The 19,646-nt window shown below is 45.1% G+C and overlaps 1 protein-coding gene across 9 annotated transcripts in view; it reads left to right on the forward strand.

Annotated features, from left to right (window-relative positions):
* Window positions 1–19,646, forward strand: part of Ankrd44 (ankyrin repeat domain 44) — a 264,217-nt gene that overhangs the window by 98,671 nt on the left and 145,900 nt on the right. For all 9 annotated transcript variants that reach the window (XM_040753614.1, XM_040753617.1, XM_040753618.1 and 6 more), the window contains exon 2: window positions 2,634–2,717. In XM_040753614.1, the coding sequence (XP_040609548.1) occupies window positions 2,634–2,717 (84 nt within the window). The remainder of the gene's footprint in view (window positions 1–2,633; window positions 2,718–19,646) is intronic.

Genomic DNA, 19,646 nt, shown 5'->3' on the forward strand with positions numbered 1-19,646 from the left:
GGCCCCGTGCAGCTCACCGTGTCTCCATGCAGTGACTGACCACTGGTGCAGTAATGCCTGGGTTGGGCTTGAACCTTAGAATCTAAAATTGGCAGCTGTTGCATGACCTCTGTTGATTTAACACAACACCCCTGCCAGGCTCTGCCTTGCCATATTACTTTATGGCTGTTGATTTTTTTTCCCCTTGAGATTCATTTAGGCAGAAATTCACCCAACAGCATTTTGCTGAGAGCCCCGAAGACAGAGGAGTGTGAAAAGATGAGTGTGACCCTTCTGGGGACCTGGAAGGCAGCAGGAAGGAGAAGAGGCTTTCTGTCCCTGTAGGGCCACCAGCTACGACTGGACCAGTAGAAAACTTGCCTTTTCTTTTTATCTGAACCATCTTTTTTTGATGTATAGTTGTTGCAAAATTGAAAAGCTATCCCTACACCTTGGCATACAGTAGGATTTAGAGATGAGTGGGTAGGAAAGAGATGTTTGTCCATTTGCTGGAAGCTTTCATGACAGGGGGAGGGGTTATCTAAGGATGGATTCATGGCATGTGGGAACAGTCATGGGCAATTTGATATATTTTTAAATGGTGTATCTCAGGGACTCTTGGTATATCTTACTGGTAATGTCTATATTGGTCTCCCAAACTAACACTAACCATCATTAAAGCCCACAAGAGAGCTGGATCGATCCTCAGTGGATAAAGCACATTGCACAGTGTGAGGACCTGAGTTAGAATCCCCTTGTAAAAACTGGGTGTGTTAGCATGTGCTATCTGTCTATAGTCCTAGAAGTCCCAAATCTATAAGAAAGCCTGGGCTACAGAACAATACTCTATCTCAAGAAAGCAAATCAAACAAACAAAAAACCTATGACAAGACAATAGGAGACAGAGAGAGGGAGAGGGAGAAGAGAGGAGAGGAGAGAAGGGAAGGGAAAGGTTTTGGGAAAACATGAGGACACAGACTTCCAAATGAAAGGGGAGATGGAAGGAGATGAAGCCAGTGACATCAATTGAGGTTAGCGTTTGCTGCCAGCTTCAAAGAGTTAGATGGTGACTTATTCACAATCCAGATTCTCGGTCTCCTTCTCTAGATAAACTCAAGCAGAATCCCCAGGAAAGGGACTCAGCAATCTTTTTTTAATAAGCATTTTGGATGATTCTTATTCTGAGTCAAACTTGGGACGTTCCGTCATCCAGTTGCCTGTCAGGACCAAAACATTTCCAAAAGTTGTAAGCAAATGCATATATGTAGTTACCAAGATTTGACGTTTAGGGGGAAAAGGTTCAATGTTCCATATTGACACCATTAAACATTTTCTTAATGAAAACATTACTTGTATGGCATTGAATTGCCACAGAGAGTTTTCTTATTATGTCATCTGACCATATTAATAATTTCCTGAGGGGATTGGCCAGTGATGACTGTGCTCACTTCCAGAATGGGAAACTGTCTCGGCTGGGAAATGGTGAAGCTGGCTGTGATGATCTTTCACTGTGTGGGTCAAGCCCAGCATCAGTTCCTGAATCCACCATTTGCCCTTCTTTATCCCACATTCCATTCACCAGTTAGGGATGGTTTCTGGCTGGCGGTTCTATGCATACCCTCCCCTTTGCACACCTTCTCTTTAGGATGGAGTGCCCTTCCTTCCCCACCCGCAAGCCCACAGTCAATTGTTAAGGTGCCTTCCTCCAAGGTCTTTGAATACCCTCTTCTTGCCTTCTTCTTACCCCGCAGAGCTCACTGCCCTGGCAGCTGGGTCTTCATCACACTTTATAAACTCCTTCTGCTGCACAATGGGTTCTTCTTTGCCTCCTCCCCGACCTTGTTCTCTATCTAGTCCTTGTTATATCTTATTTGTGGACATAACCATCGTAAACCAGTCAGTGCCTGTTGGCTAAAGCTATGGAAGTGTCTGGGAATGATTTGCAAGGTGTTTTCAAGGATCAACGGATCAGTGTTTAGGTCATAACCTCCTCTATAAAGGCCTTGTCTCGGAGGCGAGGGCAATCTGGCTGCAGGATCTGCCATGCCATTGACTGCCAGGGTAGAATGGACCGATCTGGCTTGCGAGGTGGGCGTCCTCTTCCTTTCTCACTGCTCTCTGTGCATCCCTCCCAAAGCTGCGCATTTGGTTGGATGAGGACATAGGACCAGTCTTCTGTTGAGGGTACAGGAGTAGCTGTGATCTCCCGCTAGAACCTCCCAATAAGCTCTCAAGGGCCCTGTCTCCAGTGACTCTCAGAGTTAAGCTTCAACATTTGTATTGTGGGTAACAAGGTTTAACAGGGGCCAACGATAGAAATCCTGCATTTGGTAGTATCTTCAACAGGAGCTTTAAGGGTCTATTGAACATTTTGAATTGTGGGAGATTTTCTTATTCTACTGGATTTTAGTGTGTAGCTCCAGACAGTGGCTGTGTGTCACGGCTTTCAGGTTGTATTGAAGTTATTTCTTTATGTGAATATCTCCCCCACTAGACTCTTGGTGAATGTCGCCCAGGTCTTATTTATCTTTGCCTGCTCATTGATAATTCTTGAATAAACCTAGAGGGAACAAATCTCCTTCCTGCTAGCTGCATGTGAATGCAAACCTACATATTAATAACGGTCCTAATGCTCAGTCTCTTTTGTTTCTCAGCCACCACTGGTCCAAGCCATCTTCAGTGGTGATCCAGAGGAGATCCGCACGCTCATCCACAAGACTGAAGATGTGAACGCACTGGTAAGAGATGCTTTGTTTGACCTCTTCTAGGGCAAGCAAGGGCCTGTGCACATTTCCTGTACTGCAGGCCCCTGAAGTCAATAGTTAGAACCCTGGGATGCTTTTTAGACTATTGTTTAAAAACCCATTCAGTGAAACTCTAGGGTTATACTAAATCAATTACATTGAAATATAGTCGTAACAATTTAAAGGATCAGGGACTAAACCAGTAGTCACTCTGTGGGACAGTGCTTGCCTAGGACACATCAGGCTTGGGTTGGACTCCCAGAACTATGTGGAAAAAGAAAAAAAAATTAGGATGCAGTAATATGTATGCTTTAAATGACTTTATTCTAATCAACTCATAAGTAAAAACATCACACAGTAGTTTAAGGAACTATGTAAGCACTTCCCCAGCTGCAAACTCTATTCATCTCTGTGAACTTTTATACAGTTAGAATGACCATTCTGAAGCTGAGGGTATTACACTTTCCCTGTCAATCACTTTTCTGCCATAGAAAAAGTGAAAACTATGACTGAGTTGAGACAAGGAGGAAAAAAACCCCCACGTTGTATCCCCTCTAAATACTACTTAAGCTACAACTACAGATCTGACAGTGAGCACGACAGGGCAGCATCAAATTCCGAGTGACCTGCCACCCCTCTCATGTGTTAGGAGCATGCCTGTGAGTTCTCCTGGTGACAGTGTCAGCCTGACAGCTGCTACTCCTGTGGTTTGCTGCCTAGATCCATAAGGGAAGGATCCCGGCCCCTGTTAAGAAGGCAGTGAGAGAGAGGATACAGCATTGCCCTTTTCTGATGTGGTGTACCTTGGCTCTCTAGTGAAGTTTGGCAGGCTGTGCCTGTGGGCCAGCAGCTAAGGAAAGCTTTCGATTTTTGAATGACTGAAAAGAGATGAGGAGAGTAACAATTTTTGACATGAGTGGTTGGGAGGAGGTGGAAACTTGAGTGTCCACAGACATCATGGCCATCCATCATGCACACACTGTCTGCCCAGCTTTCACACTGCACTGGCCGAGCCGAGGCGTTGGGCAGAGCCAGACCCACTCACGCTCTCCCTTTATAGGAGAAGTCTGTTGGTTCTTGTTCTGAGGAGTCCGTGAACCCGGGGTGAACCATTGAACTCGGTTGAGCATGCGCCCTCTCTGAGGTTGCCTAAACCATGGGTATGCTTGTACATCTTGCTTATTTTTCTGAGCAAAGGGTCAGGGCATTTCACTGAATTCCTGAAAAGGCCTGTGGCACAGCCACCAAAAGATTAACACCCATACCATATCTGCAAAGTTTCCACGAAATAAGTCACCTGCACTAAACAAAGGGAAAAGGCATTAGTCAAGAACTGGCCCTTTTGGTAGTTTCCTAGAGTTAGGCCTAACAAGCAATTAGGTGTAGGACATGCTGCTAATTCGTTCAACATAATCTGATTATCAGAGTGCTCAGGTCCTAGGGGACAGTCCTCTTGAAAGTTTAGTGTTCAGCAGAAAAGACCAGGAGAGTCAAGTAGTCTTCAGTGGCAGCAGAACTGCCCCGGGGCGATAATCCATCTCCGAGGTGGTGTCTCTATCAGGTCTGCTGGTGGCTCCCTTCCAAGACAGGTCCCCGGGAGCAGCCTTTGTTCTGAGGCAGTGCAGACTGGTGTGGCTCTCTGGAAAGCCTTTTGGCAGCTTCTCTCTGGCTGGCAGTGAAAACAACAGGGCGATGTTTTGAGTTGCGATTTTGCAAGGTAAGCCTTGGTATAAAGTCAGGGACAGAGGACTTGCAGAGGCAGCTGGGCATCGGTCCAGGGCCCGTGGGGTGTGACCAGCAGGCTATGAAGCAAGTTCCCTGTCAAGAGCTTTGACATCACAGGAATTTGCCCAGGCTATTTATTTGGTGGCTGTGGGCCAAGCCCCTGCAAGCCTAAGGCAGGGTTACTACCTCTTCCTAATGGTCACAAGCAAACAGACCTTTTATTTAGCTACACCTCAGGAAATTGTACTGACCTCTGAATGGCCTTTGTTTCTTTTTGGAAAAGTAACAAGCATTGCCGATTGGAACACATTGCTTGAACTGTGCCCAGCTATGTCACTGAGTTAGCTGGGTTTGGCTCTGGTAACATGTGATGTTTGATGAATGTTTGAAATAGGGAGCTTAGTTCTCTTAGTAACGGACGAGAGAGTGTCCCTGCTTTACATGGAGTCTCAGGTTTGGATGTGTGTTTTCTAAGGCCACTGTTAGGGTCATCTATAGTCCGTCTAAAGAAAGGAACAAGGAGCCTAGATGGAAAACGTGGAAAGGTTTTCACAGGTCAGGCAAGTCTGCTGATAAACACATTTAGATGGAAAGAAAGGAAGTGTATGGCGAGCCACACCTGCTACTTGGGGTGACACCGGCGTCTTCCCTCTATACCCTTTGCTTTCCTCTCTGACCACACACACGCTTGTGCCTTAACCATTCTCTCCTGATGTTTTCACCCTGTTCTTTCTTTCCCACCCAGCATTGTCTTGGAACCATGAGTTCTTAGCTGTATGGGAACCACTCTCTGATTAGTAGATCCTGATAGAAAGCAGTGCCATTCAGTCTGGCCTCTCTGTGCTTCTCCAAACTTGACTTCTTATCCCTAGATTCATGGACCTATATTGAGTTACTGAGTTGTAGGATTTTCTCCTTTTTTGACTTCTCTGTGTTCCAGCCTCATCTGCTGTTCCATTCCTACTAATGTTTATACTAAGTTCTCCTAATTCCTTCATCCTTTCTGATGTCTCCACTACCCTCTCCCTGCCCCAGAAGAGGCCCACTCCTCTCAACTCCCACAGCCTGTTCTGCCCCGTCTGATCACTGTAGGCTCCTTTTTGACTTAGTTGTGCCCGCATCACAGGGCCAAGAAGCTATGTGCTTGACAGCCTGGCTGTGCTTCCATTCACTATCGTTTGTCCGATTGCACTTGCCGTCCTTGCAACGCATTGAGAGAATCCGCCAGCCCCTATTTCTTGGTGTTGAGCTACCTTGTGATGGCCTGTGTTTCGTTTTTCCAAAGCAGACAGATCATTGAGCCAGAGAAAGTGGCTGTCTGACAGGGCTCAGCTGGGCGGTGGATGTTCCGTTTGGAAGGCTGAGAGAATGTAGACTGATTTGAGGAACTTGTGACATGTCAGGATAGCCACTCTGGATCCTTCTGTTGCCTCTGTTGTGAGTGGTGTATCAGAGCCTAGAAACGTGAGATAACTGTTGTGTAGCATGAGGTAGATGTCCATGTAAACTGAACCAGAAGTGGCTGATCACTAGGAACGTTTTAGAAGCATCCCCTGGGATAACCACACTGAGCTTATGGTAGAGAATTGCATCTCAGTTTACAACTTCAAAATTCCAGACTTGAGAGACCATGAAATCAGACTTGGAATTCAATAAGGACATACTTTAGGGTCATGTTACAGCACCCTGAGGATGGTCTTACTGTGCCTCACAGCATCCAGCACAGAGGAGCCTGTCTGTGGTGAGTGGGGAAGGCGGGGAAGGACGCGAAGGAAGCGCTGGTGCTCCAGACTTAGGGCAGGAGGCTGCTGCTGGTGCTCCAGACTTAGGACAGGAGCCTGCAGCTCACAGCTGGTGCTCCAGACTTAGGACAGGAGCCTGCTGCTCACAGCTGGTGCTCCAGACTTAGGACAGGAGCCTGCAGCTCACAGCTGGCGCTCCAGACTTAGGACAGGAGCCTGCAGCTCGCAGCTGGTGCTCCAGACTTAGGACAGGAGGCTGCTGGTGCTCCAGACTTAGAACAGGAGCCTGCTGCTGGTGCTCCAGACTTAGAATAGGAGCCTGCAGCTCACAGCTGGTGCTCCAGACTTAGGACAGGAGCCTGCTGCTCACAGCTGGTGCTCCAGACTTAGGACAGGAGCCTGCTGCTCACAGCTGGTGCTCCAGACTTAGGACAGGAGGCTGCTGCTCACAGCTGGTGCTGCAGACTTAGGACAGGAGCCTGCAGCTCGCAGCTGGTGCTCCAGACTTAGGACAGGAGGCTGCTGCTCACAGCTGGTGCTCCAGACTTAGGACAGGAGCTTGAAGCTCGCAGCTGGTGCTCCAGACTTAGGACAGGAGCCTGCAGCTCGCAGCTGGTGCTGCAGACTTAGGACAGGAGCTTGAAGCTCGCAGCTGGTGCTCCAGACTTAGGACAGGAGCCTGCTGCTCACAGCTGGTGCTCCAGACTTAGGACAGGAGCCTGCAGCTCGCAGCTGGTGCTCCAGACTTAGGACAGGAGCCTGCTGCTCACAGCTGGTGCTCCAGACTTAGGACAGGAGGCTGCTGCTGGTGCTGCAGACTTAGGACAGGAGCCTGCAGCTCACAGCTGGTGCTCCAGACTTAGGACAGGAGCCTGCTGCTGGTGCTCCAGACTTAGGACAGGAGGCTGCTGCTGGTGCTCCAGACTTAGGACAGGAGCCTGCTGCTCACAGCTGGTGCTGCAGACTTAGGACAGGAGCTTGCAGCTCACAGCTCAAGCGAGCACTGCCACGTTAAGCCAGAACAGACTTGTCATTATAGCAGGTGGTTGTAAGCTATGGAAATTAAAATTTCAGCCCCAAAGATAAGAAATACTAGATGGGGCTGTCTAAAGAAGTAGTGAACTGCCTTCACCCTGAGGTCCCTGAAAGGCCATTAGACAGAGCTCCCAAAGCTGATGACTGGTGGTGACACAGATAGCCCCTCCTCTCTGCCCCCTTCCTCCCCCACCCCCGTGCCCTTGGCTAACAATAGTAATTCATGGCACTGTTCTCCCACCCCCATTTTAGTGTTAGAGATACTGATTTACATTGTACATACATGTACATTATGACTCCTTCCCTGCCTGAAGTAGGTTTACAGAGCCTTGTCTTCCAATCGCGAAAGACTGCTTTTCCAAGATTTGTGACTCCTAACTGATGCCAAATGTGAGTTGTTTATTTCTCATTAAAAAGAGCCGCTAACAGAAACACATGCGTGCACACAGAGTTGCACATGCACATGCCCATACTCCTTATAATGTCAAGTAAAATTAGCAAAGATTCTTCAGTATCATTTAATACTCAGTACATACTAATTAGTGGTTTCAAACATTTGAGTTGTCCCCAATTTGTTAATTTTGATTTATTTGTTTTTATGCAAAAATGATTCTGTTATCCACGTCATATTTATTATTTGCAGTAAAGTTTGACCCAAGTATACTGATGCACTTTGCTTTACCTTCTTTGTTCTATGGTAGGAGGGGCCCATACGTAATTGTAACCGGGATATATCTTAGGTTGAAAGCAAAGAACTTACAATAAGCAAAGGGGAAGAAACCACTAGTGCTACAGATTTTGGCTCCAGGAAATAATTTAGGTGATGGAGGATTGTTAATCTCTACATGCAAATGAGAGAGAAAGAAACTGCCATTTTACAAGCAGAGGCTTTATAAAGAATAGGACAAATGAGCAGTTGTGAGCTTGTAATTTTTATGGGCATCTGTTGGAGTAAATTTCTTTAAACATCTACACAGGAGCAATTTGATGACTCAGCAGTACAGAACACTGGCTGCTCCTCCAGAGGACCCAGGTTCTAGTCCCAGCACCCACATGACAGCTCACAACCATCTGTAACTCCATTTCCAGGGCATTGGATGCTCTCTTCTAAATTCCGTGGCACCAGGTATACACAGGGTGCATAGATACATGCAGACAAAACACATGAACAATAAAATAATAAAGTAAATTTAAAAAAATAAATCTACATTATGAGGGCTAATATATGTCTTTCCCCAAGGAATTTGGAATATGATCACTTTGCCACATTTTTAAAAAGTTTCCTTGGCCTGATTCTCCCATGTTGACTCCTCCCAAATATTGGAATATTGGCTCTATAGACTCTGTAGCCTAGTTTTCCCATGTTTCTGGACTTTTGTCTATTTTTTTCATTTATAGATATATCCTCCTTTCTTTTTTTAGTAAAAGATTTGATAAGGGACTGAAGTTCTGAGATGGCATTAGTAGAGTCTTGGGCAACCTACAAATTAGGTAAAATGAGAAACTTCAGAAACCAGGGAGCTGCAGGCAAGGTTGGCAGTTCAGCTCCGTCCATGGTGGAAGGCATCGTTAGTGAGGTGATGTCAGTCAACCCTTTGGCATGCTGCATGGTGATGAGTGTGCAGTATAGCTGGACTTTTGAACGATTTAAAGAGAAAACACAAGAAATTCCTGATGTGTTGAATGTTGGTCCCAACATTGGTCATGCCAAAGAAGACACCTGTGTGGACCAAATCCAGCCTGCATGCTATTTGTTAACTGTGGATGAGAATAGCAGATAGGGCTTCTCTGGCCACTGTGAATGCAGTGTTAATGATGTGGCCTTCATGCTGAACACTGGTAATCTAGGGACAGCAGTCCGTGCTCTTCAGGCATGCACAGCATTTACAACTGGGCCATTTATTCCTAAAAAAAAGTTTTTGTACTGACTGTTTTATGCTTATAAATCATAAGCCTATATCAGTGTACACACACACAAGCCAACAAGCCAGGATATGCAATTACTCATTTTTGTTATAAAGGCTTGACTTTTCAGTTCACCGTCTGTGTATGTCTGTGTGGATAAGTACAAATGGTATTTCAGTACATAGCATTCGAGACCCACAGCGACTTGCAGAGTGCCATTCTTTTTGTCACACAGGACTTTTCTCATGTGCATGCCTGTTGCCTGTGGAGGTCATTCGAGGGCACTGAATTCCCTGCAACTGTAGTTACAGATGCTTATGAGCCACCATGTAGGTTCTGTGAACTGAACCTGGGTCCTCTGCAAGAAGCAGTATGGTGCTCTTATTCTCAGAGTCATCTCTTCAGCCTCAGATTAATTTCTTAAGAAAGATGTCTGTATCAGTCAGTGTTCTCTAGAGGAACAGAACTTACAGAATGTGTATATATGAGATTTATTAGAATCCTTACAGACTGTGGTCCAGCTAGTCCAACAGTGGCTGCCTACCAATGAAAAGAATTCAAGTATCCAGTAGTTGTTCTGTTCATGATCCTGGATGTCAGAATCCCAAAGAAGATGGCTCTAATGCTAGTGAAGGAGTGGGCTTGCCAGTGAGAGTGAGGGCCAGCAGGCACAGAGCAAGCTTCCTTCTTCTGTGTCCTTTACAGTGGCTGCCACCAGAGGGTGTGGCCCGAGTACAGAGGGGTCTTCCACCTTGAAAGATTTGCATTTATTATGGTCTTCCTACTTCAGATGATCCAATCAAGAAAAATCCCTCATGGGTATACCTAGCCACACAGGTTATAGTTCATTCCAGATGTAGTTGACAACCAGGAATAGCCATCACAATGTCAAACATTGTTCAGTGAGCAACCCTGCACCCACCCCTAACATTAAACATTAGCATTTTGCCAAATTTACTTTAAAAATAATACAGTTTCTAGATTTCAAAGGTCTCCCCCATACTGACACATGCTCTGTATCCGTTCATGTCTTCCCAGGAAAATGGTACTCACCAGAGGGTAAATTTCACCTAGGAAGCACTTCAGATGTTCGTAGACATAAATATAGGTAGACTAGGAGATGCTAAGGGAGATTTTGTCACCATCTTTTTGAATAATGACTCAGAAGACCTTGGTTAAATGTGATACTTTCTAGAAAGATCACATCAGTGACCCTACTTTGCATTTTGTAGAAGTCCATTTGGGGGCTGTGGTATGAACCTGTTTTTTCTAAAGATGGTCAGACTTCAGCCTTATACCAATTTAAAAACTGCTCTTTCTCATGTAAATTATTATGTCTTCTGAGTGTTATTTCCTTATTAAACTTAAGTATTTAAAAGCAGATAAATTATCTGCTCACCCATGACAAGTTCACTCCATTTAATCTGTAGATGCTAAGGGAGCATCTGCCATGTTCCTTGCATGTCAGGGGCCACTACAGGATTTGGCCCCTGCCCTCCTGGATTACAGTTTGCAGAGCATCAGTACAGCGACAGAAGTGGCTGTGTTCTGTGGGAGAACCGCCGGGTATGGCCAGGACTCTTAGAGCAATGGTCACTGCTCTTGGGGCAATGTCTGATGAGGGTGTAGGGACAACTGGAGAGCTTGTAAGCCTTCCCACTACCTTCATCAACCACCTTCTTTAAGCCATCAAGAATGGTAATATTAGGAACAGAATGCTAGCAAGATTAATTTATAATCTGGGCAATTATCTTATACTAAATACAGATAAAATATTATAAAATTCATTTTATTGAAGATTTTAAAAATAGGCTCTGCTTTTAGTGCAGTAGTAGGTTCATAGGAAAATTAGGCAGAAAGTAGTGACAGCATCCATATGGTCCTTGCCACCCACATGCACAACCCCTTACTGCCAACACTTTCCCCAGTGATGAATTTATTATAGTCAATGAGCCTCCACATATCACATGATCATCACCTGAACTACGTAATCAACCTTAGAGTTCTTTAGTGTGTTATTCTATGGCTTCCACACAAATGTATGATGACACATATTTGTAATAACATTGTTATATAGAAGAGTTCAGTGATGGCTCAGTGGGTAGAGGCACTTGTCACCAAGCTCAGTGTCTTGATTTCAATCCTTGGGGCTTGTATGGTGGAAAGAGATAACTGACTTCCCAAGTTGTCCTGTTACCTCACATATGAGCCATGATGCTTGGGCTCCCCCACATATGCACACATATAGAAACAAAAGTGAAAAAGAATTTAGAATAGTTTACTAAAAATCCTGTGCTCTGAGGGCCTGGTGACATGGCTCAATGGTTGGAAACAATTACTGGGCAGCAGGTCTAATAATTTGAGTTCAGTTCTCAGAATCCACAGCAGAAGGAGAGAACCACTTCTGAAAGTTGACTTCTGACTTACATAGACACACACACACACACACAAACACACACACATACAGACACACAGAGAAACACACACACAAACAGAGACACACACACACACAGACACACAGAGACACATACATAGACACACACACACAGAAACATACATACAGGCACACACACACACACACAGAGACACACACATACAGGCACACAGAGAAACACACACACAAACAGAGACACACACACACAGAGACACACACATACAGGCACACAGAGACACGTGGACACACATACAGACACACACAGATGCACACATACAAACACACATATGCATAGACACATACATAGACACACACAGACAGACACACATAAAGACACACACACACACACAAAATACAAAAGATAAAAAATATTATGTTTCCCTTATTCACCTTTCTTCTCTTGCCTTAAGGAATTATTTGTTTTATTTTGTTGAATTTTTTAAACATATAACCTGAGTAAGAACAGACTGCCTGAAACACAATGTGGTTGCAGTTGGTGCCACCCCAAAGCCTTCCTAAGCAGATATTCCTGACTCACCATAGACTTAGTGTTAACTTCTTTGGCCATCTTGGCCTCTATGAAATGCCATGGTTGGCACAATTGCTCAAAACTTCCATCAGTGTTTGTGGCATTAAATCCTACACCTTCCAAGCTTGTAGGTCCCAAATCATCCCCTCCTCTGGCTACACATCCTCAGAAACTCCCACAAACCTGCTCTGCACTCCTGCAGGCTGGGGGGCTCTGTGCTCCAGATGTCTGGTTACAGTGCAAACAGTCCTATTTGCTTTTAGGGAAGCAAATGTTTTCTGTGTTTAGCTGAGCTTGTAAAATCTCATTAAGAAGCCAATCATTAGCCCTGATTAAGTAAACACCGCATGTTTGGTATGAATATTTTAACTTCCTCTTCCCAAGCTGGCTCCGCTTTCTCAAGGTTACTGATTGTCATCTGGGAATAATTTTTCAGTCACCTGCACAGTTTGCAACTTCATCATCGGGAATCTCCACCCACTCCATTAAACGGGGGCTGGATGGGAATTGGTTCTTGGCTCCATTAGAACGGTCTGAGGAGGGGATTTCCCTGCTGCTCACTCCATACGGGAGACTTGAAACACTGCTAGAAATTCAGCTCGTAATCGCCACTGTCTCTATTCTCCCCTGTTTCTCTTTATAAATGTTTCAGGCTTTCACAAGGGCCAGAATTCTTTTCTTTTCTTTTTTTTTTTATTGGTGTGTATATGTAGATATGCTTAATGTTAAGCATTTATTTTCAAATCTAAGATCACAAGAGATGAAGATGCATGGAGCTTAAGGCAACTCCTGCAGTGACTCATCATAAGCTTGACTGTGTTAACATGCACTGGGTACAGTGGCCTGGAATGGTGCTGAGGTCCTCCTAAGGAAGAGTGCACCATGGCAGCATTTTTCAGGTGTGTTTCCCAGAATGAGTTTCCCTCCCAAGGAGGGAGAAGAGGTAATTCAGAGGCCAAATAAGTTGGAAATCTCTTGTACTGCAGATTCCCTCATGCTTTAGTGACTTATAACATATCACTATATGAAAGACTAAGATTCCTGTCCACAGGACATCAGCTTAGCATGATACTTCTCAAGGCATCTGACTTCTCAATCTTCTCTACAAATTGTCTTCCTCACTTTTAATGTGAGACCATCCTCCAAACCGACGGACAACCCCCAAACCTCCAGAATAGTCTCTGGCATTGTTTCTTGAACTTCGGTGTGCAACAGAATCTTAGAATGCACATTAATACAGGCCGAAGGCCATCACCCCCAGGTTTTTGATCTAGCATGTCCCAGGAAGGGCCCAAGGGTCTGCACTTCTATTTTCTAGGGTTGCTAGCACTGCTGTTTGGTGTGGAATACAGGCTGGTCGTTGTCGTCAGAAGCCTGCAGTGTAGTGGGGAGACAGGCAGAGTTTCGGTAGAGAAGGTGGGCCAGTTGGTACTTATAAACTAAGAAGCCTGCTGAGAAGGAAGCTAACCGTGAGCTATGACTCTCAATTAAAGAAACAGGAAAGGTCTCCGTAGTGGTAGTGGCATTTAAGTTGACACTGGCCACGAGAAGCTGGACATCTTGAGAAGACTGGAGCCCTACAGCGGAATGGTAGCAGTGAGTGTGAGGCCTTGCACATATGGATTTCTTACATGTGTGGTGGGAGGGCCGGGGATACACAGACTGCTTCTCTGGAGATATGGAGACATGTTACTTGAGGTTAAACGATAGGTTAGGTGTGAAGGGAAAGGGAGAGCTAGCTGCCAAGTGTGGCACCTGGCCAGAGAAGCAGAGAGAGGAGGAGTGACAAGTGACACCAGGAGTTATTTTGTTTCTGAGAGAAGACAGAAGCAAAGACTAGCTTTACAGGGGGGCAGTGAAGCGACCATTATTCTGCAAATACAGTAATTGACTGTTTGTTGGTCAAGAGGTAGGGTTTAATAAATGTTCTTGTTGACAGAGTTCCTTATATAGTGGGTCAGTAACCGCCTGGTTGCCTTGCATTAGAAAATAAATAAGGCCATTGAACAGTAAACAGAACGTATCTTTCTGTGATAACAGAGAACTTCTGGATCTCAGAGACGGACAGTTGTGCATCACAAGCACAAAACAGCTACTCTGCTGTGTTCACAGCTTGTCTGGGTTAGGAATCCTGGCAGGGCACAGTGGCATAGCCTCTGCTGGTTCAGGCCATCTGGGATTAGTTGGGAAGTCTTATTAGCTGGGTGACTTGACATGGAAGTAACTTGGGGTTTTTCACTCACAAATCTGTCAGTCTGAGCGTGGCTTCTTTATGTGGCGGGGCTTTCTCTCTGAAGGACAGTCATAGTGTAGCTGAAGTTCTGACATGGCAACTCAAGGATCATAGATGAGCATCTTTGCAAAGATCTCAGATCTCTGATTGATGTAGAGCAGGTAGCCAGATTCAAATTCTGCTTCATGGAGTCCCTGGTGAGAAGAGGTTATCAGGCTTAGAATGTTCTCCGGCAAGAGGTGATTCTTTGGGAAAAAGACCCACATGAAGGGGACGAGTTGGTTAGTTGCTGTTAAAGACTATCTTTGGCCTGGAGCCAGTCATGTGATTAATAACTTTTCCAGTCTCCCCTACTTGCCCAGCCTCAGAAGTGAAGCAAACAATCCTAGTTCTTGCTGTTAGATAATTAGAGGATGTTCCTAAGCCAGGGCATGAAAGAACAGGCTGGACCTGGTCACAGGTTGCCCACAAGGCTTGCTCTTATGCACACACATGGGCTTCCTCCTTGAAGTAACACTGCACAGTGGTAGACATTATTGTTGATGCAGAATGTCTTGGATGGTTGGAAGACGCCAGTCTGTATTAGTCGATCCAGACTTAAAATAAGATCCTTGATCTAGGTAGTAGATTCCCAAAGGGGGAACATAGCATCCTAGGAAGTGTGTAAGATCCCACTGGGAAAATGCTATGTGAACCTCAATGTCTTAAAATATTTAAAGATGTACATTTTATGTTCATATGTTTTTTTAATTTACAAATGCCTGGTTAAACAAATTTGCACATGTTCATATTTTTGGAAATGGAATAGATACTGCTTCTTAATTATTTTGTGATAACTTAATACATGTATACCATATATTGTGATGATCACACAGCCCCATCAATCACCCTCTCTTATTCCCTTCTACTCCTAATGATCCTCTTCTTTCTAAATAGCCCTCCCTTCCTCTCCCTTTCTCCTCCCTCTTCCCTCTCTCCCCCCTCCCTTCCTCCTCCTCTTCTCTATGCTGGTCTTGTGTAGATGGCCAGAGCTAATTTGTGTTCATGATAGAAATGACTGTGCCATACCCAGAAGACAGCATTCCATAGCATGTTTCCCCACTCTTTGGCTCTTAAAATATTTCTACTTCTTCTTCCATGGTGTTTCCAGGCTTTGGGCTTTGGAAGATGTGATAGCAGTATCCTGTTTAGGACTAAGACTCAATGGCCACTTAATTTCAGTACCTGGACCATATAAGCCTCCATATGAACCAAGACACACTGCAAACAGAATCCCTATGCCCGAGCTATGAGCAGTTAGTCTAAGGTATACATAGAAGTAATTTTTTTGGTGGTGTTGTTACCAAACCTACCTTTGGTTTTATATTTTCAGGTTTAAAAATAATCTTTTCCCTGCATTTATAGAATTATCTGAAATGACATGTTAAATTTATACGATGGTTATTAGGGTGTTCTACTTTTTATTTTTATTTTTATATTTTAATTAATTTATTTAAATGTAAGCATTTAGAAGGCTCTTTGGCTTCAACTCTTTTAGTATCATGTTATAGTATATTACCTTCCAGTTATGTACTATAACTATACATGTTATAGCATATTACATACACAGTCTTTCGACCAGGTTTTCAGTACCAGGTAAATATACGTTCTTGTGTAGCAGGACTTATGTCCAATTAGAAAGCTCCAAAACAATCATGCCACTTTTGGACTAATGGGCATATCTTGCCTGGTAGACCAGTATAGTACTCAGGGTCCACATCTGGGTAAGACTGTTGACCGCCACCCCATACCCTCGTAATACCTCCCTTAGTACCTTCTGGCACTAAAATACTAGCCAATGGGGAGGGAGCTCCCAGCTCAGTTCCAGCTTGTCTTATCTGTACCCTGCCTGTGTCTACAGTGTGTGATATCTCCAGCAATAGAGTCTTACTGTCTCGTTTTGACTAAGAGTGATGACATTACTGTTATTGTTTTGGGATCATCTGGGGCTCCCTAGCTAACAACCAATCCCACACGGGGATTTTCATTTGTACTTTATGGCTTCTGGGAACAGCATATCCAGGGTGCCTCTGCTCAAGTTCTTTCTTTAAAAAATATTTTTTAGTTAGCTTATAAAGCAATGGTTTCTTTATATGGATAAAAAAAAGCATTTTTAGTTTTGGCTGACCCTCCTGCTGCCCCCACCTGTCCCCTACTCTGCCTCTGTTAATCTTTCCTAGTACTCTCACCTTGGCATGCTACCCCATCCCCCCCCCGAGACCTTTCCCTTACATCCCTCCCCTCACAGCTCCTGTCTCACTTCCTGGTCTCTATGGACACTCACTTCAGCACAAACACGGAAACCTAAAAATGTGAGGCTAGGATCCACATGTGAGAGCAAGCATATGGTGTTTGTCTTTCTGGGCCTGGGTTACCCTGGAGTGGACACAGCTTCAAGGCATATGCCAAAAAAAAAAAAAGGCATATGCCACAGCACCACTGTACCTTGTAGCTAATGCTTTCCAAACACTAATGTGCATATACATCACTGAAAAACTGTTTTTCTCAATACAGTTGGGGGAACAAAGTCATGTTACTTAAGATCACAGGGGATCAATTTATAAACCCAATCCCCACGTTTGCACTGACTTAAAAGTTCTACCTGCCGTTTAAAGGAAGATATTACCTTCACTCAGCTTTTGCAAAGCAATATTGCACCAGGGTTGGCCTGATGAGCCTGGAACTTGTATGAGAAAATTGGGGGTTCCTAAAGAATATTTGCATGAAGCCTGCATGCCTGCCAGTGGGTTTTTCATGAGGTGCACCAGAGTAGTGGTTATGAACGTGGTGAGTGGACGATCTGAGCAGTGACTTTGTTGTCCATGAGCTGCAGTGTGACCCTGAGCGAGGAAATGCACCTCCTCGTGCCTCTGTCTCTCCCGTGTGATGGGGATGCTATAGTCCCCACCTACTGTGAGTGGTACTCCCAGGACGGGCAGAGAAGACTCCGTACCTGGAGGAACACAGCCAGTGTCAGTGATTCTCTAGAGATGACTCTCTAGATGGGCACACCTCAGTTCTCGGAACATCTCTTGCATTCCTTGCTTTGATAGCACCTTTACCCTTTCCATTTCTGTGTGATGTGGATATGGCTTAGCCTCCAAATGTGCTGGAAGCTTGGCTCCCAGCATGGTGCTGCTGGGAGGTGGAAATTCTAACACCTGAGAGAGGTGATTAGTCAAGGGGGATTCACCCTGAGGGGTGGATTAGTACTGCCTCACAGTGCTGACCAGGGCAGGGTTGTGACAAAGTCATGACATCTACATGCTTGGCCTTTTCTGCAGAGGCAGTCCCCTCCCTGCTTCCCCATGCTGGGACACAGCTGGATGGTGACATCATGCTCTTTGCACTTTCCAAATAAACCCCTTTTTATTACTTACCCAGCCTCAGGGATTTTTGTTTTAGCAGTGTACAAACACAGTATGGTAAGCCCTTTTAGAACAGTATCCCCATGCAATTAAAACGCCTGGTGTCAGGAGCGGCCCATATCAGTTTGTCTGAAGCCTGTCTTCTGATGGCTTTTTGTTGGTCCCCAGTTGGGCTTGGGAAAGTACAGATTTGCTTGAAGACTCAAAAGCCTGTGGCTAGTACACAAAGAAGGTGTCCGAGAATGGTGACAGCTGTTTGGAACTGCAGCAGCTGTGACTTCGATAAAGATGTTTCAGGGAGTGGCGGCACACTCCTATAACCCCAGCATTCAAGAGGTGGGAGGATCTGGAGTTCAAAGGCAGTCTTGACATAGTGAGTTGGAGGTCAGCCTGGGCTCAGGGCTGCATGGAGGATTGACTTCATCAAAACTCCCCATCCCACCACCCCAAAAGAAAATAAACAACCAAAGCAAACAAACAACAACAAATAAAACAAAACAACCAAAACCAAAATATTCGAATTTACATTAAAAATGTGTGATAACCAAACAGATCTGTGGGTAAATTTGGGGTTTGGTCCTTGGAACCCGATGAGCTCCTAAATACTTGCTTGTTGCCTTTGCTATGGGACTGATCAAGACCCCCTGAATCTGGGTGTCAGTGAGGAGGCCTAGGTAATCTATTGAGCCTTGGGCAGCAGATCAGTACTCATCGGAGTATACACACGGACTTTTGACTCCCATCCAACAATGTGAGATGCACTCTCACCCTGAACTCTTGGGGGAGGGTCTAGGCCCTGCCCTGTATGAAATGACAGACTATGGACACCCCCATGGAGGGCCTCACCCTCCCTGGGGAAATGAGGGGATGATGGGGGGGTTGGGGGGAGGGCACGGGAGGAGGGGAGGGAAAGGGAGAGGGACCTGGAACTGACTTGTGAAGCAACCTTGTTTCTAATCTAAATTTAAACTGAAAAAAAAAAAATATGGACTTAAGGGTTGAGCAAAGCTCCACCTTAACCCTCCTCTCCAGGTTTACCATAAGCCTTAGAAAGTCCTTCCTCATTTTATAACTATCTATCATCCCTTTGTCATTTTTAAGTCACTATATAAAAACTCTAAATTTAAAAGCTGCTTCATATAACTAAGTTTCCTTTATAAGTGTGAGATTGCACTGTTGTCTTACATGCCAGCAACACATCCCACTAGATGCTTTCGCAGGTTTTACTTTTGGGTGTTTGTTCCAAAGAGAGCTCCAACAGTTGGTCATTTTGTTCATTGTCTTCTCTATATAGTGCTTTCCAAGTGCCCCTAGTGTTTAGAGCCCCTCCTGTGTTTTCTCCCGGCTACTGGTCTCCATTCCAAGCTCACAGCTACTCCCTGGCAGGAGGCCAGGGGCCCCTCCTGTGACCTGCTTACTGTGGCTGGCCTCACTACTTTCTTCTCACCCGGTAGCTGACTTCAAGTGGTGTGGCAATGGTAAGCTTTTGTTCACCAAAGATGCGTGGCAGTTCCACCGGCTCCCGTCAGTCTTCCTCTGGTGACTGGCATGTTTCCATTTTCATCTCTGGTCCGGTGAATGTCTAGACCCGGAACCTATGGCAGGAGGTGTTTGTCTGGCCCCGGACAAGTTTACTTTCACATGTTTGATTGATACGTTTTGACTACTCTGGAATTTGGGCCAGACCTGGCAAGTGCCTCCTTCAATCTTCTCCCACCTCCACCCAACCCCATCTTTACTTCCCTTTCCCTTCAGTGAGCCAGAAGGGGTATGTCAGGAAGGGCTGACAGATGGGCTGGTTGTAATGGGTACCACTTGTTGATGACTAAGGATGCAGTAGGGACTGGACCAGGTGCTTTTTAAGCAGCATCTCTACCCACAGCTCAGGAGGAAGTATCGTTGTGCTCATTTGA

The sequence above is a fragment of the Mesocricetus auratus genome, unplaced genomic scaffold (assembly GCF_017639785.1).
Source record: "Mesocricetus auratus isolate SY011 unplaced genomic scaffold, BCM_Maur_2.0 Super-Scaffold_100010, whole genome shotgun sequence".
NCBI lineage: Eukaryota > Metazoa > Chordata > Mammalia > Rodentia > Cricetidae > Mesocricetus > Mesocricetus auratus.